Here is a 24,962-nt window from a genome sequence, read left to right as displayed (position 1 = left end):
ATTGGAATTTCAGCTTAATATCAGAAATAATTGCTGCCAGCTGGTAACCCTGCAAGCTGCCAAAAATGAGTGAAAGGTGGCCGAGGGAACCTCCCTGCCAATTTGTCACTTTTTAAATCAAAACTGTGTACTCCTCCTACCTATATTTCTTTTGTGAACCAAATGAAATGTCCTGGTAATTTGGCACAGGAAAAAAAATGGGTGACAAACTAAGTTTAAAATCAGTGATCCTAGGGTCCCACAAAACTCTCAGCTGTCACTAGAACACTTGTTCCTTTGCAGCAGCAGAAAGTGTCTCCCATTTCAAACAGCCTTTAAGACAGAACTGGGGAACTGGTGCACGATGCAGTAGAAGAAATCCCCTTTTATGGATGTAGACTGTCATTGTATCCAGTGTCTCTGAGGAGGATTGGGGAAAGGAGAATGATGGAATATCCTCAGTTGGAAGGGACCCACAGGGATCACCAAAGTCCAACTCCTGCACAGGACACCCCAACAATCACCTCATGTGCCTAAGAGGGTTGTCCAAATGCTTCTTGAACTGTCAGTCTTTGTCCTGGGAACACTTTCCTGAGCAGCCTGTTCCAATGCCAAACCACCCTGTGAAGGAAGAAACTTTTCTTAATATCCAACCTAAACCTTCCCTGACACAGCTTCAGACCATTCCCTTGGGTCCTGTCACTGGTCACCAGAGAGGAGAGATCAGTGCCCGCCCCTCTTCCCCTCCTGAGGAAGTTGTAACTGCAGTGAGGTCTCCCCTCAGTCTTCTCCAGGCTGATCAAGAAGACCATGGGAAGTTCACCTCAGAGAACTATCAGTGGAGGAGGAGTTTTGAGTGCCAAATCTGAAGATACTGGCATCCAAACCCTTCAAATCCCAGGAGAGAAATCCTGGCTTCACTTTAGCATCTGGGTCTTTGGCCACTGAGTTAAGTGGAATTAGGATTTTACCTCAGGGAACTGGAGAAGAGTCTCCAGTTGTCTCCTACCTGTTGCTGGAAGGAGCCCATTTATTTAAAGTCTAGAGAAGCACAAATGCAGCAAATAGCATTGTACTGGGGATGGCTGCTAGAGTTTTGAAATTATTGCATGTGGTATTTTTGCTACTTCTCTGGCATATTGCAGCCCTTCAAATCTCTCTGCAGAGATCTCCCTGCAAAGACAGGGGTAAGTGTGAGGACCCTGCTCACCCTGCAGCCTGCTCCAGGCCTGTGGCATTTCTGGCCACATGTGGAAGTACAACTATGTCTCAGCCTTGTGGCAGAAACTGTATTTAAACTGTGGAACTGGCACTGTTGCAAAGGCCGCCTTGCTCTGGCCACATGGCTTACCACAAACTCCTGCATTTCAGACAGATGAATGAATGCACAGGCTTTCCTGCTTGCCAAAATGCCCATGGTTTCCCCAGAGCCCAGTCAGTGTCCCCCGAGAAACAGCATCACTGACCATCCAGCACGTGACCCCCAAGCCACAGCAAAGCAGGAAACTCCTCTGAGCAGAATATATCTCTCTGCTTCATCCTATTGCTATTTTGCTTGCTATTTGGAAGCCTTCTCATTTCTGTGGCTGGCTCAACCACTTAATAAGGTTCTGGGGTTTTGCTCTAGATGAAGATGTTCACTGAGACCTATTCATTAAGCAAACAGAGAAATCCTGCAGCCATCCCCAAGATTTGGGGTCACTGCACAGAAAACCCCATTCATTGTTGCCAAGCCACCAGGGTCAGCCATACAGCTGGAGTTTTACTTGCTTATTTAGTTGTTTAAAGGGTGGCTCTCACTTAGGACTTTAGATCATGTTGGTAATTTTGGATTTCTGTTCCAAAAGGGTATGTATATACATATACATAGATACACTTCCAGTTTGACAGCCTGAGCCATGGTGCTGCTCTGAATGCTCCTCTTGGAGCCACAGACCATCCGCCCTTCCTTGCAGGAATGGAAGGGAAACATGGAAACTTCTGGGGGCATTCCAGCTTAAACATCAGGCCCCATACCCATACATTAATGTGACAATGGGAGCTTCCTTTCAGGTGTCCCTCAAAAGAAAAGAAATAAAAAAGAAGATTGTATTTCTTATGTTTCATATCTAGGATGAACCATATTCCCCGCATCTGCATTAAGTCCTAACTTCTATTTCCTTTTTTGTTTTAGCTGTTCAGTGTTTTCTGATACAAATTTATTGGGATTTGAATTTTGCAATGTTCAGACTCCTGTACAAAACCAGCAGAGTACTGCTTCTTTTGGCTGTCCACACCAAAATACTCTCTGCTGTAAGCTGTGGCCTGGACTTTTGCAAAATGTGGTTGAAAGTTATACTTTGTAACCTGGCTTTTATCATTGTTCTCAGGAAGTTGTAAAGAGTAAGCACTTTTAAAGTGAAATCACTTGCGTTCAGTTGTTCTGGAATTGGGCTTTTAAAGCTGGAAATTACTCTCTGGGGCACGAGGATGATAATGCTTCAAACTTTAGAAGTGTCTGAGCTTTTAGTTTCTGAATGAGGTTGGAGCCAAATGTAATCTGCATACTGGAAATCTCTGATTTGAAGATAGGGTACATTGGGAAACCTATCAGACTTGATACTTCAAGGGTCTCACTGTATTGACAAGTTCCCTCTCCCGGTTCTTTTCTACCACTGAAATGACACATCAAGAGCTCTATCAGTTAATAAGATAACACTGGCACAACACTGAAGTGGGGAAATTAAGAGTGTGAAAATCAGCAAAGTGCTTTTCTCAAAGCAGTAAGCCTGATAGCAGTCCTGTCAGTTGCCTTAAAACAGATGTTGGCCAATTTAGTAGCTCATCGTGAAATAAGCTCAGAAAATGCAAAAAAGGGAATTCCAGTTCATGTGACACTTTCTATGTAATTAATAATAATTAAGTAATCTAGATAAGAATTAAGTTTAAGGCTGTGTATGACTTGGCAATGTCTTATCCATCCCGAAGTATGCATTAATTCTTGCTCCCCGAGGCAATGATACTTACTCCTAATATCAGTGATTCCTTGGGGGATTACATGAATTACATTAAGTCTGAAAATCACTTTGTACTTTCCTTGCCACCTCGGAGCATGGAGCTGTGATGGCTCAGGCAGACATGGGATGTGTTACAGCCCTCACAAACCATTCCCCTTACAACCACCCAGAGCGCTGCTGTGAGACCCTGTCTCACATGATGTTAGGCAGCAGGCTTGGAATCTAACAGAAGCCAAACCAAAGTCTGTCAACTCTTCCTAAATGAATTTACAAGCAGGGAATGAGATGAATGGCATGGGATGGTTGTGCATTACTGCAGGAAAGCAACTAAAAGCATTTGTGGGGATCTAAGTATAAAATCCCAGAAATACACACATACTTTCCACCATTTAAATATCTTGTCTCTGGGTGGAAGCCAAACATTTTTCTATTTATTTCCACATATGTCATCAAGATTCTAAGGAATTCAATTGCTAAATACATCCTGGAAAAGGACAAGGTGTTAGGAGGATGTTAACTCACCTAACATTGTGTGCTAAAGAAAGAAAGGTATCTCTTTGTTGCTCTCACAGAAAAAGGCTGCATTTCTTTCATTATAAGACAAGATCTGTCTGTGATAAGTACTGAGAACACATGCAATGATACCTCTTGTTTCCAGGCATTATGACAGCTACTTCCAATCTGCATTTTTAAGTGGAATTAGCAGAGAAAGAAGATTAACACACCCCTTGCTGGCAGCTTGGTTTATGCTCCCTGCAGCAAGGCTCCTGACAAAACCCAAACTTCCTGATTAATCTCCAGGATGATAGGAAAAATGACCTTTGGATGAAGATGGTGGTGAACTTGTGCTCAGGATACTCCAAGCCAGACTGTGTCACAAACCCCCTACATGACTTTATGGAAGTCATTCAAACTCTTGGGCTTGTTTTCACAACAGGGGTAAGTCTGTTTTACACATTTAAATTACAAACTCTCCAAGCAGAGTGAGAGAAACCTCCCACCCAGTGATTAAAGGAGGCCAGGTGAACTCTCCTCATGCCCCTGAAAGCAATGCCAAGCAGCTGCACTGCTGAGAAAAGCTCTTTATCTTTGTCCCTTAGAGAAGATCAGAGCTGGAGGGAACCACACTGGTTACCCCTTGCAGTTACCCTCCACTCACTCTGCCATTCCTGCCCTGATGCTGCTTCTATAAGGAGAGGCTTCTTAGAAGCATTTGTAGGCTTCCTGAGGGGGCGTCAAGAAAATCCTCTCCTTACCCTCTGACTCCTTCATTTCACAGGCTATGAGGAGAACAATTCACACAGGTGAACTGTGTGGTCTGAAACCAAGGATGCCTCCCCATGGAAAAAGCCTGGGTGTGAGCTGGGTCAGCACAGCTTACGTAGGGAAAAGAGAGGCCTGGAGAGCCACTCTGACCCAGGCAATGGTAGCTGCACACTTGGTGTCAAGTCCTTGCTAGAAAATGCCAAGCTGCAATTGTCAGACCCTAAAACTCAGCCTGGGTCAAGATGTTATTCTAAAATGTATTTTGTGTTACATTTACTAGTGAACTAGATTTTTTTTAAACATACAATATTCAACATGTAATTTCATATGGCTGCAAGCTTACAGTATCTGTGTCCTCTCCAATCTCAGTCTCTGATTGCATCCTACCAAGAGGACAGAACCTGTCCCAGACAGACAACATGAGTAAATTATGCTGCAGAAAGTTGGTTGACATTCATGGTGCTTCCTTATCTTGATGACACTTGTGTTTTCCACAGATTCAGTGCCCAAATGTAATGTTTTCTGGTTCAGTTTAGAAATCTCCGGGCATAAGCAACACCTTTGATTCGTGGATGAAAGCAAGAGGACACTGCAGGCTGCAAGAAACATGGTTTTAGCCAGGCATTTTGTAGGATGAGCTAAATCCAAATGGCCAAGGAATAGGGTTGAAGTTCTTCTCCATTAGTTAAGAGAGTGATGGACTGTGAGCAATACTTTGCAGCTTTGCTGCTGATGGAGCCAAACACAAACACAAACTGAATAATCTTGTGTGCAGAGAGTCCTGAACACAGCACCTGACCCACACTGAGCATTTCTCATGAGGGCTGCATGTCTTTTTAAAAAACATACATACCATCAGTTGTATAATAAATGCACTCAGAAATCTTTGTTTATATGAACACATCATGTTTCTAGGAATATGTAAACAAATATAAATGAATAAAAAGTGTGCTCTTTGCCTCATCTCCTACATACTGCTTGAGGCAGCTTTGTTGTTCAGCAGCAAAACAACCAGCAGCACATAAAAGAGGAGCAACAGCTTTATTATCACTCACCTATGGAAAAATAAACCCGGGCTCTGCAGATGTAGTTGGTGTTGGCCTGACCAAGCCGTTGGAAAAAATTATAAACATTTAGATATACTCACTGGTTTCTCCCTGATTTCCCCCATTGATTGGTGGCAGCCTGGTATCCATTTAAAGTGGGTTATTCTCTTTCCATGCTAAGCCTCTCTGAGTAGGGATGGCCATGCCAGGCACCTCGGGCATCTCTCCTTCCCAGTGGCTGCAAACCTGCCCCGTGTGCCCTCAGCAGCCGGCATGGCCCTTGCTCGCTCAGCAGCCACTTCTGTGGCCTTGCCCTGCTCCCCCTTCTCCTCAGAGCCCTGCTGAGATGAAACACAGCCAAGTAACAACAGCCCTGCACCATCTCCAGCTCAGCCCGGAGCCGTGCGGGGGCTGAGGCCTCAGGGGAGAAGAGCAGGGAGAGCAAGAGGGAGCCTTGGCCGCTGCCATGGCTGCCAGGGCCTACTGGGGCCTGGTGCTGCCAGGCCACGTCCTCCCGCCAAATGCACAAACATCTGGAAAACACCTAAAAAACACGAGGAAAACCCCACCCATCTTTGTCCTCCCTTGTTGTGTCTGGATGAGAATGGCCTGTGCCCAAGGCTTAGCAGCCTTTGCCACCCAAAATTGTAAAATTGAGCCATTTTGTTCCTTAGAAACCCTGAGCTCTGGAGATGCCCCCATTCTGTCTCCTCCTCAGTCCCCAGCCACCTGAACAACAATAAACAGCATAATTCTGACAATAAACGACATCATTTTGATATGATGTATTTGTATTTACACGGTACATTTTAAAGCAATAGCTACACTGATCATACATATTAGAAACAATAAAAAAAGAAGTTAAGAACTAAAATGTACATCATACACTTGTATATATATTTTTTTTTACACAGAGGTAAAAAGGCTTATAAAAATCAATACAACAGGGTTTTAACTTTTAGTATATAGATACATAATGATGAGGCTTCAGGCACTTTAATTTGTTAACGTGAGCAATAGCTTGGAAAATAAACAAACAAAAACCCAAAACCTTTCCACAACAGGAAAAAAAAATTGGTTAATGTTTTTGTTACCACAGATACAAAAATAAAATCTGAATAATTTCTCTCAAATGATTGATGTCAGTATTGCAAAGCTGACTGGGAGAATGCTACACACTGTTCAGCAGCAGTGTGGAAATTAAGGAGAAATATTTACAAAAAACCACCCATTTCTATCCTTGTGCCCTTACACCACTGCCATCATGAACCAAATAACGTACGCAGCAAAATCTACAAGTATTACAAAAACCCAAGAGAAGAGGGAAGAGGAGGGGGAAAGAAAAAAAATAAAAAAGAGGGACTTTTTTTAATAACTTTTATTTTCAGACATACAGAAAGGCTTGGAGTATGTCTACTTTACTTAAATAAATAGGGGCACTTCAAGACCGGACAAAAAACTGTAAGATCTTTTTGTAGTGTTGTGCTTTATAGAGAGAAGATCTTACAGATGTTTGTTTACATGAAACAACTTTTGAGAACAGAAATAAAAGGAAAAGGTTGTTTCATTAATTATTTTTTTACGAGGCTGGCTTGATGTTTACTAGACACCATTGAGAGATTTGTCAATTGCTATTAGGCACAAAATATTTATATTTCATTCAGCAAACCCAGACATATCACCCAGAGTGTAACACTCCATCCCTTTTCCACTATCATTCAATTTTTTTTTCTCCAACTGAAAAAATCCCCTGTAACTGCTATGAATTAAACCTACCCAACTCTATAGTGTATAATAAGCACATTGCATACTTAATTCACGGTTGACTAAAAAGCTGTGATTAATTCTCAGAGGAACTGTTGGGACATTCCACCAAGAAAGAATGGCAAGCGTTCCTTTTACATTTATTTGGCAAATTAATTCTTAAAAAAAAAATCCTCTCTTTTAAGACTGATGTCAATGTGCAATAGAGGGAGGGAAAGGACATGCGCCCACTGGCAATTTACTGCAGAAAGAAATTATGGCAGGAACAGCAGTGCCAGCTTTGACAAGCCAATCCCTAGCTGCCTCAAAGTATTCGGATTGTACTATGCTAGTTAGAGCTCACTGCGCTAAATCTTTTTTTTTTTTATTTTTTAATAAAAATTATTTGGCTATTCCTTGTAATATATTAGAAAAATACTCTTTTTCCAAGCTAATTACAAGCCTTGTACACAAGACAACATGACATTAAAAAAAAAAAAAAATTAAAGTAATATTATCCTGCTGTATGCACCTTATGCATCCACTTGATAAACCTGGGTGGTGAAGTGGGGAGGGGGAAAGCCAGGCAGACGCCTCAGTCTGGCTCCTGCAAGGACTCACATGCTCCATCCCACACACAGGCTCACAGCAACGTGCTGAGACGTGTGGAAGTATCTGGCATACTGGGACTGCAGGTCACAGACTGGAAGTAGTAGTTAACATCCTGGCTTTGGATTTTTCAATACCTGCTTGGATTGCTAAATGTTGTTACTACAGTGGACGCGAATGTTCTCATGCTCATGGATACAGAAAACAAACACACACGATTTTCCATATAATCCACCACTTAATGCAGCATTTCCCCAGAATTGCCATAATAGTGCTTTTGACATTGCATTGTTAGTAATTCTTTGCATATCAACAATTTTCCTCATCTGGAACCTTAGTGTTTTATTCACAGATCTCTACGAAGAAGTTCCCTTTCTTTTTGGGCAGAGCTCTGAAAACACATTTTTCCAATGTTATTTAGGGAAAAGAGAAAAGCCTAAAATTTAAGTTTCCCTTTCAAGTAGTGGTCTGAAATGATTACAGGTAAGGAGGACTATCAGATTCTCAATGGCTATGTGACTATGGTAACTGAGCCTTACTTTCTGTTCACAGAGCTTTAGGAACAGAGAAATAATTTAAGATCTTTGCTGAAGGAAATGACGATGGACCCTAGAAGAGAAACTGCAGCTTAGATGGCTATTTTTGCTTTGGAAAACAGAACAAAAAACCCAAAGAAAACCAGTGACAGAAATACTGTGTTGTGGTACAAGTTTGTTACTAGCACACCTTCTATACATACACAATAGCTTGACGGTAAGTTAAAATATCTTCCAAGTGAGATCTCATTCACTACACCGTCCCATTTCTAGAAATGCCAAAGCTTGCTAACACGCTGTTGGTACCACACAAGCGGAGGCAAGACAGACATAACCTGGAGATGTTCTACAATCCACCACCATTTAAAGCAGTTCTTCTCTCAAACTCATTTTAAATGAAAAAAAAAAAATTTAAACATGTACAAGACAGTCTGTTTTGATTACAGATTAATAATACAAAAGTCTATGCTGTAGGTTAGTTAGTTAGAACAGTTGATGAGCAAATCAATGCAGTGTGAGCCCCAGACGACCCAATGTAAAGTGATCCAAACTGGTGGTTTCCGGATGCTGTCGGGCACAGTGGCTGCATTAAAGTGAGTGACCTCAGTGCTCCAAAACCAACGTGTTCCTTGAACTACAGGAAAAACCTAACACTTCAAATGCATCTGTAGTCATCCAGCAGCTTTGTGTTTTCCACCACAGCACCTGCACATGACCCCACAGTGGTAACAAGCCCGAAGCGGCAAGTAACAGCACATACATGGAGCAATGAAAGACAAGGCGATAAGGGCCATCCACCGGAGGCAAAACATTTCATCACTGGTGTCGCACGAGCAAGGATCTGTATAGTCTCCTTCTGGGTCGGACATACAGTGATAGAGCATAGTGTCTGCGCACCACATACAGCTCACTCGATGGATGCAAGTCTTGACGCGGTCTGGAGCATCCTGGCACTGACCCCGCTTGTTCTCCTCGTGGTTGAACATGTCCCTGCAGTACACGCACCGCGACCTCTCACCATCTTCCTTCCGCCTGGGCTTGAATTTGACAGGTTGAGTCTTTATCACAGCACCCTTGGTATCTTCACCCAGGTCAAAGTCCGAGTTGTCTACGTAAGGATAAGTGTATTCGTGTTTCGAGGCCTCGCTTTTGGCAAAACGTACGTAAGAGTCCATGTCATCAGGATCAAAGTTCTTTCCTCGTGCTGGGGCATGGCGATAATCCTCATACCCAGTCATCCAAATCTTCTCCCGAGGATTGATGCGCACTATCTCCTCATCATCATCTGGAAAGTTGACGTGCCGGTAGGATCGTGGTACTGACTGTGGAAGTAGGAAGGAGATGGGGAGAGAGAAAAGATAAATAAGCTCATTTTGCTACTAGTAATCACTGTCTCCTTGCTTCCTGAAGAGCCAATACTTAGAAACTTTGCCTTTCCTTCTTTATATGCCCTTCACTGTGATCCATCATGGACTTTTTCAGCCTTTGGCTCATGAGGGAGTAAAACTGTCACAGTCCTACACTGGCCTGTGTGCATATGGTACAACACAACATGCTAAACCAGTGTTACCTCCCCCTCCCCCCTCTTTTTTTAATAACAGGAAGCCACTTAAAGCTAATTGAGAAGGAAATGGGGAGAGCAGAAGGAGGGAGCTGTCTCAGGCATGTGGAGGAAAACCAAACACCAACAGACTCTGGCAGACACAGAGAACACTGGGAAGAAACCTTACTTGTTCTAGATGGTAGTGGTCAGAGCTGTAATGGTCGTGAAGGTGTCCACGAGTGCAAATTCTTCGATGTTCACAGGATGCAGGAGAAGCCAGAGTTCGCACAGGCTGTTCCCTTTTCTGAGAGGAGTTGGAGGAGCTATCTGTAGCATTCTGTTTTAAATGGAAAGGGGGGAAAAAATCGTCATACATTCAGCTGTTACAGCACAGGGCATTAAGAGATGTTTTGCCACTCACTGATTTTGCGCACACCTGCAATATTGGCAACACCTGACCGCTGGAGGCTTCATGAAGTTTCACATAAAATACTTGAAAGAGGCAGATCTGTTGCCAGGCCATAAAAGCTGTCACCACACACATGGAAAAGTAATATGCCATAGCCTGCCCGTGACATATTCACCAACACCACTTGTATTCGCTTGGCATGTTATTTGTTATCCTGGGCATGGTGGGACGATGAGCACTCACCAGGAGCTACCTCTGAAGAACAAAGTTAAACCCTAGCAAATGACGCAAGCCTGTAGGTCCTGAGGGCTCAGACCGAGCATCTGTGTGCCCAGGCTGTACCCCACCAGTCACCCAGGCTACAAAAAATACAAGCAATTTTGTTAACCTTTACACATTCTCCAAACACTCACTGAATTCCAGTTCATCACCAGTTACCTGAATATCAGCTTTCCTTTAAAAACTTCAGGCTTTTTTTTCTTGTTTTGTCACTTTTTTGCCACTCACTATTACTGTGCAATGAATGTTACTTCTATTTTTATACATTCCTGGCTCCCTTTGAGCACTTTCTTTAGGTTAATTAGTTACATCATTATGCAACAATGATCATGAAAGGGTGAAACATCACACAGTAACATGCTGTTGCCAATACCTACTGCTTCTTAACAATCCTATTGCTCTTCCTGCAGAAACACACAAAGAAGTAATAAATTCAGCCACCATCTCTGCATAGCCCTTCCTTGGTAAAAACAGTTGCCAGTATTCAGAATTTTGTCCATTCATTCTATTTATAAGTTTTGGGCTTTTTCATATTACCATGAATCTCTATGGATAGTTGTTAAACGCACCAGCAAACCAAGAGCAGGAAAAAGAGAGCCTCCATGCACAACAAGCAGAACAGCTGTAGCACTGCATGTGCCTGAAACATTGGTGCCTGAAATAAAAGAAATCTCCACCCCACCCCCCTCTCAACTAACAAGATGTGCTGCAGCTACAAGTCCATGGTCCTGATTGCCACTGCAGTCAGCCGAGACTGCACAACCTCAAGAGCAGAGAAGAATTGTATCAGTAGTAGCAGAAGACTGGTTTTACCTGAAAAACCTTCTCTCCTTGTCAAGAATGCACTCTCTAAATACTATTTTCCAATGAATGGCACCAGACGCATTTCTTGCTCCAAGAATACAAGAACCCTCTTTGTGAATATTTGTTTATTCTGAAAACAACACTCTGAAAGACTCTGTCCAAAGGTGAGAACACCTTGAAGCATTACAACACAAAAACAGATGTTGGTTCTCTTTAACTCTTGCAGCACTTTAAAAGCACCGAACTCCCAACTTATTTTGTTGAAAGCAAATACACAGTTGTTTGCAGTGTGATGTAAAGCTAGGCTGGGTTATCTGAGAGGTTCAACAAGCAGAATGAGTTTCTAATGGCTGACTCCCATTAAGAACAGACTTTTAATACGTGTGTTTGTTTTGGTTTTTTTATTTTTTAAACAAGTACACAGAAGAAAATCAACTCTTAATATAGTTAACAACACCTCTAAAGTGGAACAAATATTCAGGCTGCACCAATATTCAGGCTCTTTTAAAAAAGAGGCTTCATCAGTCTTCATAACTTATTAGACAAAGGCAGTCCTAATCTGGGGTTTAAACCCTTCAAAGTTAATTCTTGTGGACTTAACTTCAGGCCCTGCAATATCTAGCACATTTTGGGGACATCAAAAAAAAAAAAAGAGTTTGTAGAAATGTTTTGTAATAACATGAAGCTTAAAACTTGTTTGAAAACCCTGAGAAGAGTCAGGATTTAGTTACAACAGCCATATTGGTACTCATAAAAGAACCTTTCCTGCATAGCTGTATGTGGTGCAGACCAAGATGCTGAGCTGTGATTTAAGCTTCTCAGAAAGCCGCATATCACACCCCATGGCCCAGGCAGTCCCAGCCTGCTCTCAAAGCTAAACTTCAACTGACATGAAGCAAAAAAGAGGCAGGGCCTTAAAATGGTACCATGGCAGGCAGCAGGACCCTTCAGCTTCAGTGGATCCACAGCTGAGCCCTGCTGGAACAAGCCTTTTGTGGATAAACTCCGAAAACATCATGGGTGTTCGTGGTCCAAACAATGCAGCCTGGGGGAAACAACCCAGTGGGAGGTCATTGCACATACCGTCCTGCAACTGCCTCCTTGTCCTGGATGAAAATAAAAATCCCACCCAAACTAGATATAACTCCTTGATAATCTCAGCAGGGCAGCTGGGAGCTATAACCAGCCCTCCAAGCACTGCGCTATTTGCTGCCTCTCTGGGAAGGCAGCATTTCTGCAATAGGCAACTGGAAAAGAGCTTGTAGTGATTTTTATCTTGCCTGATTTGTATCTACCTTTGCTATCCTCCACACCTTCTTCTCCCTTTAGACCCAGCAGGGCAACTGAGCCTCTCCTCCGCATGTGTTGACACGGCTACAAAACCTGTTTGCAGCATACCAGAGGCTGCGGCGCTGCTCTCCACTTTCACCTTATTAAAAATTGCTGCATTTCCACATACAATGTCCTCAGATTAGATGGGCAGTTTGCCAACATAAATACTCATTCTAAGCACCCAGAAAGGGGAAATCAACCTATCCAAGACTGGGTCTCTGCTCACTTGTCCATAAAGAAGTTTATGCTGACTCTGGTTGGTGACACTAAAGGCAGTAGCTGGGTGACAAATGCAGTGTCTGCAGAGTTACCTTGCTGACCATCAGCTGGGATAAGCACTGGTTCCTTTCAAAAACCAATATTCCACCAAGGTCCCTCGCTATTTCAAACTGACATAGGGGAAGAGTGCTCCTCGCACACATGAATGCATGGTCTGAGGACTGAAGAAAACAAAAGAGGTAGAAAATTCCTACCTCCCAAGCAGAAGGTCACCAGTGAAACCCACAGGCCCCTCACCTGTGCTGCTGGGCACACTCATCAATGATGTGAGGAGAGAGATGAACAAGATGATGACACAGTTTCCAGATGAAACTTGTTTTTCACAAGAGTCAAAATGAAAGTTGACCCTGAAAACTTTGTTAAAGAATCTCATAACACAGAGAGACTTAACATGCTGGATGCTAAAAACCCCCCAAACATAATTAAACCTAAAGAGCAGTGTGACATAAACACCTTGATCTGACACACAGAATGATGCCCTCTGACAGTGTCCACTTGGTGGCTCAGCAACAGGTTAAAAAGAAGACAACACCCAAATCACTGCATGTACCTGCTGTGCTGCCCCAAGCTGTCTGTGGTGCTGGCCCTCTCCACCCTGTCCCAGTAAGTGTATTTCCATCATGGCAACCTCACAGAGCCATGGCCAGCACCACAGAGGACAGGGGATGGCTTCTCAACAACAGCTAACTAAATAGCCTGGGTCTCTCCAGCCTGGGAAAGCGATCATGGAAGGGACCAAGAAGATGAGAAGTCTACTGAATTGTGAATCCCACAGGAATGTGAGCAGGGAGGGATTATTCTTATAGTATCCTTCAGAAAGTAAGATCACAAGTAAGGTTCAGGCAGAAGGAGGTACTTCTGATGGTGGCTATATCTAAAATGAGGTTCAAGAAGTCAGAGGGAAACCCTCAGAAGAAATTCAATGACCAAGGATTAGAGGCATGATGATGTTTCAGGCCTCTGAAAGTCTATTGTCCTCTCAATGCTCCTCCCCTGCAACTGAACCTGGACTTGGTGACTGGTGAAAATCAGCATATTCTCAAAGAAAAGGCACACTCATCCTCAGCCAAGTGCCACTAAGAACAAATGATGTCAGTGAGGGAAGCAGGGAACAGCTTCTGCCCCCCACAAGAAGACTGGGACTTGGCTGGGATTATCTACCATCAGCATAGCAGGCAAAATTTTGGGGAGGGTGGTGAAAGGTGGAAACATGAGATGCTTGCCGTAAGTCTTTCAAATACAAACACTCACCTACAGAAATACATCTAGAAAGGATGTGGCCTCCAGACACGGGCTATTTCACTGATGGAAAATCAAGTCTCAAACTACGGAGCCACTGGTCTCTCAGAGAAACACCATCTTCTTCTCAAACCTGTTAAAATCAATCCAGCTCCAGCATATGGTTTTGAGGGGAAACTATTGAAAACATGCCCAGTAGTCACAAAAGAGAAAAGAACCCAAGACTAAAAGTTGTTGGAACAGGGAGTCTGATGACAAACTCTGTTTCAACATGCCCTCAAATGCTCAATTATGAGAGATTTGTGCTGCTCATACCAGAACCTTCTGAGTGCTATAGCGGTCACAAACTCTTGTGGTTTCACTGCCTGGATAACAAAATCATTAATCACGACCGTAAGAGTCATTTTATAAAACCTGTGCAAGACATTTCCTGTTGCAAGTGAGCTGGACATATCTGAGCAAGCACACGTACTGCATGTGTGCTACGGCTGCTTGAAGAAACAGCACCAGGCTTCGACAGGCAAATGATGGCACTGTGGTGATTTAAACAAAGAAAAGCATGTCCTTGTTTCCCCCTCAGACTTTCAGAAGTGACTCATTAAATTAAAAAACCCCAGTCATTAGTAAAGAGGATTATGTTAATCATTTACTGCAGTTTATTTCTCATTGAAATGGATTTGTTACACAAGAAGGCTAATCAGATACCTAAGCAATAAGCACAGATGAGCAGCTATGAAAAAAACACGAGAAAAGGCAGACTTCTCCTGCTTCTTCTGAACTGGACTGATCACCTTGCCTCTAATGGCTTCACAGAATAGGTTAACTCTGTGTGATGCAACATGCAAGGCTGACTACAAGAAAGAAGAAAGATTCCTCTCAGAATTATGAAGCAATACAATCTGTGGCAGCTTGTCAGAAATTGGTTGCCAGAGGGAAATTATGGAGTTCTGTCACTTAAAACTTCCAGAAGTGCTCTCTGCCAGCTAAAGGATTTGCAAGTTTGCTGTGAAAAATAACTGTGGGTCATGCAAGACAAGAATTTTTTTTCCTCTCTAGAATGGTTAACGGCTGCATGAAGCAGGGGGGAACAGATGTATCATGATGTTGAACAATTAGCTTTGCAAATAATGGTCCTGAAGGAATCAAAACCCCATGGTTTTGATGCCAGCCTGGCCTTTGCAAAGCACAAGCCAACCTGCTCTCTATTGCCCTGCTCCACTTTTCCCATCTCCCACTGCATGCAAGCCCACAACATCCAAGGGGGCCTCTTGACATGCAGCAGAGAAAAGCAAAACTTCACCTTTCCCGAAGGCATCCTCCTGCAACAGCCAAAGCTCCCTGCAGCAGCTCCTGGGTTCACCTGCGGAAGCCTGACCATGCTGAAGAAGAGCCCAGTGCCACCCCATCTTTTGAGAAGGCATCCCCACCATTCCCAGGACAAGAAACCCAGCTCTGCTTGGGTTGAGGATGAGCCTGGAAAAGCGACAGCCAAAGAGCTGCATCCTCCCATGCCACAGCCCAACCAGCCCTGGCCGAGGCCTCTGCAATGAACGGGCTCCCCACCGGCAGCCGGAGCCCTCAGTGTGCTCTGCCCAGGTGCAATCCCTTAGGAGCCCTGGCACAATTTCACTTGACCCTTTGCTTTCACTGGGATATGGGGAGGCACAGCTGTGCTATCAGTCCGGAAAGGAAGAATGATAAAACCGGCAAAACAGCTCAGCAAGCGAGTGATACCGAGCTCTGCGCCGGCCTGGGCCTTATCTACGGAGCCGCTGTTTAGGAACGTCACAAAGAGGAAGTCTGAGAGTTATTTCGGATGCGTGGCAGAGAAACTTCCACCTCTCCGAAGAAATTAAGATAAAATATAGTCTCCCAGAACTCCCTCAGTCTAATCTTGCCAGACCAGAACAAGTCCTTCCGTTCTCCTCCAGCTTTTTTAAATTTTATTTTTAAAGCCTGAAGAGATACAGCACTTCTGACTTTCACAGACAGTGGAACAGCACAAATCCAAAATTTTGTCTCGAAACACCTTCTTCTCCCTATTCAAGACATTTAGAAAAGGGAACAGCTGACATTTTCCATCAACCTCTAACTGTGCCCTGTATACTCAAGACAGCCCATTTCAAAGAGACCTTAGATGATCCAAGTATTAAGAAAGAGATTCAGTGTGAAAAATCTTTTAAGATCTGAGACTCCTGTCTCCTAAGCACAAGCTTTTAATTTGTCATGGCAATACAAAACCATGGAAGAAAATGCTTTTGTCAAATTTCTGTTTGTTTCCCATCACTGAAGACAAGACAGAAATTGTATTGCAGAAAATTGCTTCCACACATTTTTGAAACATTTTGCCACTCTCATCCACTGGGGATGGCTGGAACTGAATGTAGCTGAAAGTCTGCTTACAGTCTGAAGGAAAGGCTTCATGTTAGATCATATTCCAGTTCAGTTCAAAGACAAATTGGCTGTACACAACCATTACAATAAGCATGGATTCAGACTTGTCCAATACGAGAACAGGAGTAGAATTTCTCAAATGTTTGTTTTCTAGTTATTTCTGAAACAAATACCAATATAAAGTGCAGATAGCTAGCTATTTTTTACTGCTACCTTTTCTTATTTTAAGTTTTTGTGGTTATAGCTTTTAGTGCCATAAAGATGCTGGAGGCTGTGCTGGCCTGAAGTCAGCAAAATTTAAGGAACATTTATTAGAATTCAGCACACAAGATCATCTCCATTAAACTCCTGCTAAACCCGACTCTGGCATCATTGGGCAGCTCTGCATGGGTCACAGATGTGGCTTAACAGCTCACTTCAAGAAGTGAAAAGAATATATGAGACTCAGACACGATGAAATGACATGACAAACACTCAGATGTGGTAAGGGGGAGAAACCTCAGGGAGATTTTCCTGTTTCACTACTTGCCTCATTCAAGGCATCAGACATGTCTGCAAAAGCAGGCATTTAAAGAGATACAAAGAGAAACTTTGTTTGCAGAAGTCAGAAGAGGACTGAAGTAAGTCAGCATCCCATTTTGCTGGGACTGAGACCCGGGCCAGAGGCCCTGAGCAGGTCTGTTCAGCATTTCCTTCCCAGGATACCCCTCCCCCTTACTGCAACACTGGGCTAGAGCACTGCTCCAGTGGAAAGTCTTTGCATCGGGTACTTACAAGGGAAAACCAGATTGTTTTAAGGGGGGGGAAAAACCCAAACCACAAGCCCAGCTTCTAGGGCCAATCCCCCAGGCAGCACAGCAATCCCACAGTACAGTGGTGAGAGCAGGGTGGCTCTGTCCACCCACAAGGTGCTTGTGTCCTCATCCATGTGGAAAGCCTCTCCTTACCAGGACTCCCACTCGTTCTTCATTCCTGCAACTCCTCCGTGCTGTGGCCTGACTGGATTTCTCCATGCTGAGACAAGCTACACTGCTCCAACAGGATCTTTTTACTTAAACCTGGGAACTGTTTTTACTAACCAATTGCTTAAAATCATCTAGGGATAGAGGCTGGCCTTTCCCTTTTGCAGAGGATCTGTTAATCTGTTTATACCTTGAAAATGACATCCTGGTGTGCACTACAGCATTGTCAATGCTCCAGCATCCAACACTTGTGCTTGTACAGCTCTGCAAAGATGAGCAGAGCCACTTACTCTAACAATATTACTCACATTAGCACAGCTGTCCTCTGCTAAGGCCAAGAGAGTGGCCACCATGGTCTGAACTGGTGAGGGGAGGTGATGGCCACTGCTTCTCTCCCCACCAGTGCCATCACCTGCTCTGTGGGCACGCATGGGTGCAGGACCACAGGAATGCAGCCCAAAATCACTTTTGTATCAGCTCCCTGGCCTCAGCTGACCATCCCTGTGGTGGCACAGAGGTACAGAAAGCACAGGTGGGGGAGGCTGCAAGGGGAGTTCCTGATTTTCAGGTGATGACAGGGAACTTAGCACATCCAACCCTGCCAAAAAACTTTCCTTTGGCAAGATGAGTAAAGAAATAAAGCAGCAAAGTTCGTAAGGGGGTGTTAAACACTGGACAGCTGAACGCAGCTGGGAACAGATGGCTCCACAAAACTCACAATGAATCTCAGCTCTTCTATACAGAAACTTTCAAGGAGGGGGCAGGGAATAATATAAAGGGGTAAGAAAAACACTACAGAAAACTAAATTAGCCAAGCTAAAAGAATTGATGCACTAAACCATCATTAATGTCTTTGATGCAATTAATCCATCATTAATGTCTTTGCTATGAGTGCTGCAGCCTCTAAATCCAGCAGTGCTCCTCCTATATAATACAACAGGTTACAAACAGAGGGAGAAAAAACTAAGTTAAATGCAAACTTCCCACAGAAGACTGATATGATATTTTAGGAAGTCAGTTAGGGGTCATTTATTCACACAGTTATGAACATCGATGATATTTTAGCTGGAATTTATCACCAAAATAGAATCCAACAGCTGATGCAAACTTTTAAAATATCCTCTTCATATGCACTACAAATATGTCAGGCTCTGCTTAAAAATGTAATGGCACTTATTTACTTCTGTCTTTTCTTCTCCTCTTGCAGAAAGTGCCAGAAACATATGAACTGCTTCCTATAATCACTTCTGATTTAATTTTCATAAAGTATTTACAAGATACAGGGCAAGCAGACCCTTAACAAAATACGGGTGAGGGAAGGAAACAGGCCTATTTAGATGCAGTTCTTTATAATGCATTTCTGTACTGTGCAGAGGTTCACTGTGAGCTCCCCAGACTGGTATTCTGTTGTTCATCTTCAGTTGCTACCAAACACATCCTGGGGGGCAGAGGGGACACCACCTTACAATATTTTTTCAGTCTGAAAATTATGAAGTTTCTTTATGGCTTTTCTTTTGTTCTTTCTTGCTTTCTTTTTTCTTTCTAGGGGTGGGAGGGGGAATCTGTCAACTTAAAGAAAAATCTTGAAGCCTCATATAAAAGCATGTCTCATTGCTAAGCTTTACCAAACTACTCATTTTCTTCCCCAAATTCTCCAAAAAAAGAAAGCCCAAGTAAACAAACAAACAAAAACCCTCCAACTCCAAAATTCAAGGAGACACTCCAGGCAGCCTCAACTCTCTGTCTGTTTTGGGTTTTTCTTTCCTACCTGTTACGCAAGACGACGGATTCAAATCAGATTTGCCAGTGTTTACACAGCAGGTGGGAATTACAGGCTCCTCCACGAAGAGGAGAGCAACTCCTTGGCCCCACAGTTCCCACTCAGCTCCCCTCCTATCACTGCCCAGCCAGATGCTCCAGCTCAGCACCAGCAGCCAAATGCTTTTCCCTGTGCCAATGGTGCAGAGAGCTTTTCCTGATCGCGGCAGACCTGCATCCCTGGCTCCCACCGGGGCGTGTGCCAGGCAGCCATTCCCTAATCCCTCCTGCTGCAGCACAGGAAGCTGTCAGTCATCGCCCTGCCCTGGCCAAGGCTGCCTCCTTCCAACAGTGTTTACACCTGTGCTGCATCTACTCTGCCTGTCACCTTCACAGGCAGTGCCTGGGGCCAGCCAGGACACCCGAAATCCAGCTGTCCCTGCTGCCTCCTCCTGCCATGGGACAAGGCATTTTGTTCCAACACAGCAGCCACTGAGACTGCAGCTTACAAATATAGCTGTCTGCTGAAAGCCACTTCCTCAGGTTGGATATGCAAGTAATGGAAAAGGCCATTTTCTGCCTCTGTCAAATTTTCAAGCCCCCTGAAGCCGAAAGAAAGGCCTGTACACTTCAAAGGCTGACTGCACAGCCCAGATTAAAGAGGGAATCTAATGGAAAGCTGCAGTCATATGAACCGTGTATTTTCAAGGTAAAAGGATACATCTGGCCATAACACATCCCCATCAACACGGCCTCAGCTATCCTGGCATCTCCTTCCAGTCTCAACTGAAGGATGAGCTTCACAGTAGAAACATGAAGGAGAAAAATGCCACAAATCCTAAACTACACACAAGTGCAAGAACCACCTTACTTGTATCACCAGCACAGCAGAGGTCTTGCAGAAGGCAATGGATCCAGGGCCAGGGGTATGCAATGAATTTCAGGTGGCACCATGAATGTTGGTGGGGTGGCAGAGGGTTTTTGCCTCCTGCTCAGCCGATCAGCTCCAGTTTCCCTTGAGCCAGCACTTCTGCTTTTCCAGCCCTACAGCAAGCTGGCTCCAGGAGCTAAACCACCGGAAAAGTATTCGCTTTCTTTTATAGGGCTAGTTTTTGGTTCACTTCCCTGGGTTGGCTCAGCACAGGGTCAGCTGTGCTAGCAAAAGGGGGATGGAGTAGCTGGTCTCTGATCTGCTGAGGCTAAAGATGCATCAGTCAAGCTGCATCCCTCAGCAGTGGTTTCATATAGGTGCTAAAATAACTCCTGGAACCCCAAATCCTGCTCCCTCACATCAGCTTCACTCTTGGCATGACTGTGCTGCAAAAGCAAGGTGGGGGAACTGGGCTGCCTGAAAAATAACTTGCTTTTCACAGGCATCTTGACTCAAATCAGGTTTCCCTTACATAATACTAAAGAAATGCCCTGGGAACTACAGCTGAACAAAAGCAAAAGTAAAAAAAAAAAAACACCCCCCCCAAACAAACAAACAAAAACCCAAACCCTTTTCCCACTCTGTTTTACTGTATGTTATGAAAGGGCAATTTACTCTTGGTTGTATTTGCTTCTGACACATTTGTGCCTTAAATACACAGATGCACTACAGCATTCAGTTTCAGATGAATTAAAAGGGAACATGCTCACAAACAGCTTGACACTTTAACTCATCATATAGTTTAAGTACATTACTAGACAGCCAAATTATTTTTTCAGAAGACAAACAGGCAGCTAGCTGACTGCAAGAGTGAAACGATGCTACAAGACACTCTGATCACAAATTCACCAGCTCGAAACTACAGCTAGAGAGGCACCAGCCAAGTCACCTTTGTACAAGGAATCCTACAGGCAGGTCTCCTGGTGACCCTTTTTATCTTAAAGGTCATCCTGCAAGAAAACAACACCTTCAGCAATCTGAAGATTACTTAAATTAATGCAAGTCAGGTTGTACATAACAAAAATAATAGAGCACAAAATGTAAAGAGCTGGTACACTGAAATACACCATATCATCATCCAAGCACAGGGAAAGAACAAAATGGGTGTTGAGAAGGAGAAAAGGAGAGGAGGAAAGAATTAGGAGAGGAGGAAAGAAGGAAATCTCTTTTCAACTGCTGGGGCAAACTGAACAAATCTGAATGCTTAACTGGTGCACAAATTACAACACAAGTTCTGGCAAGATGCAGCTATAAGGAAACTTCCACCACAGCAAAAGATCAAATTTCCATTTCCTGCAGGATATATCCCAATCCCGCTGCACGAGCAACTGTGTTTGTATGTGGGAATGGTACAGAGCCAAAAAATACACTACAAAAAATGGTCTTGAGAGGAAGAATTATGACAAGAGAAATTGCTTACCCTCAGCAAAGTAGCTCAACACATCCCAGTCATTGCTATAATTAGCTACATAAAAACTACAGAGCAGTGAGCCTTAGAATATCTGATAGCAATGCAGATACTTTTTGTTTAATAACTTGTTCTTCTTATTTGTAATTCACTTAGAGTGAAACAACGCCAAAGCAACGGAAATTCAGTCAATTTGGAAATTGTGTTAAAATGCCAATTTCTGATCTGCAATAAGAAAAGCATGTTTTACCTATCAGAGAGTGACACAAAGGCAAAAAAACCCTCATGATAAATACAATAAAGCAATACATAAACCGTGCAAGACCTTTACTCCCCCTCCTTTCTTTTAAAGAAAGCAAACAAACCTTCAGACTTTCTCCTATCTGCTCCCTTGAGCTCTTCACTTACATCTTATGAATCTGTTATATAGACAAGAATAAATAGATTTCATGTTCTGTGTACCTCCACACCACAGTAATTTTTATATATCCTTCTGTCCAAATGACAGGTTATGACTAAGAGTAAGCAAGGACAACCTATAGGCTGAAGCACACAGTAATTGCCTCTGCATTTCTGAAGGACTTAAGGAAAAGAGCAGCTGCCTTTCCAGATGATACCACTGTTTCAGTGACAATAGTATTATCAGTGAGTACAGCCTGCTTGTATTAGCAGAAAGAGCAAGAAAATAAATGGGTTAATTTCCAGCACCACTTGAAAGAAACAAGAGATCCTGAAAGAAAGGGAGAAATACAACACTAGAAAATAAACCTGACAGCCAGAGAAAAAACTTTCCACTTGACCTTCCCTACTGAAAAATCTCTTTCAGCATTGGTATCCATTCCCATTGAGTGATGTAAATTTGTGTGGGCAAAGTTAACCTGAAGGCAGGAAAAAACCCCAAACAGATAAAAAGCAGCCTGCCTTAAAACTGGTGGATAGTCAGGATCTTTTCAGGTTTTTGAGGGAAGGATTTGAGCCTGCTGGTTTTTCTGTGTGTGAATTTCTCTCTTCTTGGCAAGTACTTTTTTTTTCCTTTAAAATCTGAATTAGAATAGCTGTGGTTTACAATGCAAGCCCAAAATCCAGACATCAGAGGATGTGGCTAGCAGCAATGAACCCTTTGGCTGCTCACACAGAGCACAGCTGGCTGCTGGGCAGGAAGAAGAACAGAAGGCAGGCCATCATGTCCTGTCACTGCAACCATCTCCTTGTCGGTCTGCTCAGCCTCACAGAGCAAACAAGGTGGATTCGCTCGAGGTGACAACCCCATCATTCCCACAGAGAGCTCTTTGCCTCCAAAATGCATTTCCCCCTTCGGCTGCTTGAGGATGGCATTAAGAAAAAAGGAAACTGCAAGCTCTTGTGGCTCCTCAATCTCTGAGCTCAACTTTTGACTGAAACATATCTCACAACTCAGTGCTGATCTACTCTCAGCAACATCATTTTCCACAGAGGGCTGGGATGACAGATGCTCCAGCATCCCACACAACTTATGAATATATTCCAAAGTATTTGGACTGGGTTTACTGTCCATTTTAAAGAAAAAAAGCCACAGTTCTTCTTTAAAAGAACCATCTGAATGTGAAATGACCAAGCCAGCAAGAAAAATTAGATTTAGTGTTTATCTAGCTAATATAAATCTTCTAAATTTTAATAGAGAGGCTGTAACATGCTTGAGGCCCAGATGGGAAATGAAAGAAGACAAAAGGTTTCAAGGAAAGGCAGCAGGGATAAATCCGTTTTTTTAATTAGGAAAGCAGAAGATTATATAAAATACATGGGATTTTAACATGAATATCACACTTGAGTTTTGCTGTGCTCTCCCTTATATTTCCCTTAAAGCTAAGGGAGACTGCAGTCATTTTTAGAGTCACAAGCCAGAACAACCATGGGAGCTGCTGCTCCTCCTGCCAGTGGGTGTCTTTTCTTTAGCACTAAAGCAGGCACAAGGCTGCAGATTTATCTGGAAAACACATGAGTGGTGTTTCAGCTGAACTGGTCATAAGGTTTCAGAACAAACACCTCTGCTTTTTCAGATGGGATGCTAAAAGAGGCCATTTCAGGCACTCTGCAGACTCTGGAAGACATTGACCTTTTTTCCTTGGAATCAATTCACAATTTTAACTTCGTGGTCATGTGGAATTATTATCTGTAATTGAAAGTAAAAGTGTAGATTAGGAAAAAAAATTTACACAAGAACTCAATTATATGACAAATTCCATGGCTGAGGAATTACAGAATACATTCAGTCCATATTAAACCCTATTTCTGAACTGAATGTTAATTAAAGAAGGCTGAAGATGCTGGCTGGCTGGATGAAGACAAACAGAACAATCTCAGCCTGTTGCAAGGACAGTGTTTCCCCAATGGAGACACAACGGATGGCCAGTCTTACTCAGATTCCATCTCTTGAGAGGACAATTTATAATGTACAAGACAGAAGAAATTTATTTGCTAACATATGGAAAACATTTATGGGCTCTTTGGAGGATCTGAAACTCAAGAAACACAACTATGTATTGTTAAACCTCCTAAATGGAGATTTCATTTTAGAAATAAGCATTTTTCAACTCGAGGCTGTGACATTTAGCTCTATACACTGTTGTTTCCTGCCCTGTCGGGTATGAATTTCAGAACAGGTTGTTTGCTGTAGGTCTAAGCCACAGGAGAAGTATTAGGTGGCAAAGTCCTGTTTTTAAGGATATAACCCATGGGGATATATGGGGTTCAGAAAGATGGATGGGGTGTGTTTGCCATAGGGATGGGGCAGGATATTGCTGCCCAAGTTATCATCTTGGCTCTGCAAATTACATTTATGGCAGGAGACAAGACTACTGACACCCAGTGAATGCTCCCACAGCCACAGCTGCAGATTATTCAAAACTCAAAAAAAAGTCCACCTTCTGATACAAGAAAATGATGCTCCACTAAGCCACACGAGGTGATAGCCCACAGGAGAGCTCCATCTCCACCTTTGCCATGGAAGAAGTACCCTGCTGGATGCCTGGAAGGGCTGCAGGCTGGCTGAGGAAAAAGCAGAACGGATGATGCACACATGGAACCACGCACATCCCACAGAGCCACACTGGAGCTAACAGGAGCAGGGGCTTTATAGAAGCCCAGCATCAATCAGCAGCCAAGAGCTGTGTCGGGGTCAGGGCTTGTATGGAATGAGGGGGGTGTTCTACAGCTGGGAGCATTACGCTGGTGCAAACATCTGTGCACGATGAAGTCGGGGTGGCCGGCCACAAAGCAGCCTCAGAAATGTGAAGTTTTGGACCCACTGTGCTTGAACAGATTGAAACACCTTCAAGAAGAGCAGGACCTCGGGCCAAATATTTGAGGCAGCAGTGCAGCAGCAATGGCTGAGATTTTCAGAGACGGGTAAATGACTGATTAAATGACTCAATCATGCAGATACTTTTGAAAATTCTGCCGCACGCAGTTAA

The 24,962-nt window shown here is 43.4% G+C and overlaps 1 protein-coding gene across 1 annotated transcript in view; it reads right to left on the bottom strand.

Annotated features, from left to right (window-relative positions):
- Positions 1–6,057: 6,057 nt before the first annotated feature.
- The window catches only part of SPRED2 (sprouty related EVH1 domain containing 2), a 58,169-nt gene continuing 39,264 nt past the window's right edge, over positions 6,058–24,962 (bottom strand). The window contains exons 5-6 of the mRNA XM_064709213.1: positions 9,906–10,055; positions 6,058–9,497 (exon numbers count right to left, since the gene is read on the bottom strand). Coding sequence (XP_064565283.1) covers positions 8,847–9,497; positions 9,906–10,055 — 801 coding nt within the window. The 3' untranslated portion in view covers positions 6,058–8,846. The remainder of the gene's footprint in view (positions 9,498–9,905; positions 10,056–24,962) is intronic.

The sequence above is a fragment of the Zonotrichia leucophrys genome, chromosome 3 (assembly GCF_028769735.1).
Source record: "Zonotrichia leucophrys gambelii isolate GWCS_2022_RI chromosome 3, RI_Zleu_2.0, whole genome shotgun sequence".
Classification (NCBI taxonomy): Eukaryota; Metazoa; Chordata; class Aves; order Passeriformes; family Passerellidae; genus Zonotrichia; species Zonotrichia leucophrys.
The sequence above is the reverse complement of the archived record's forward strand: the minus strand, read 5'-3'. Positions and strand labels throughout refer to the sequence as shown.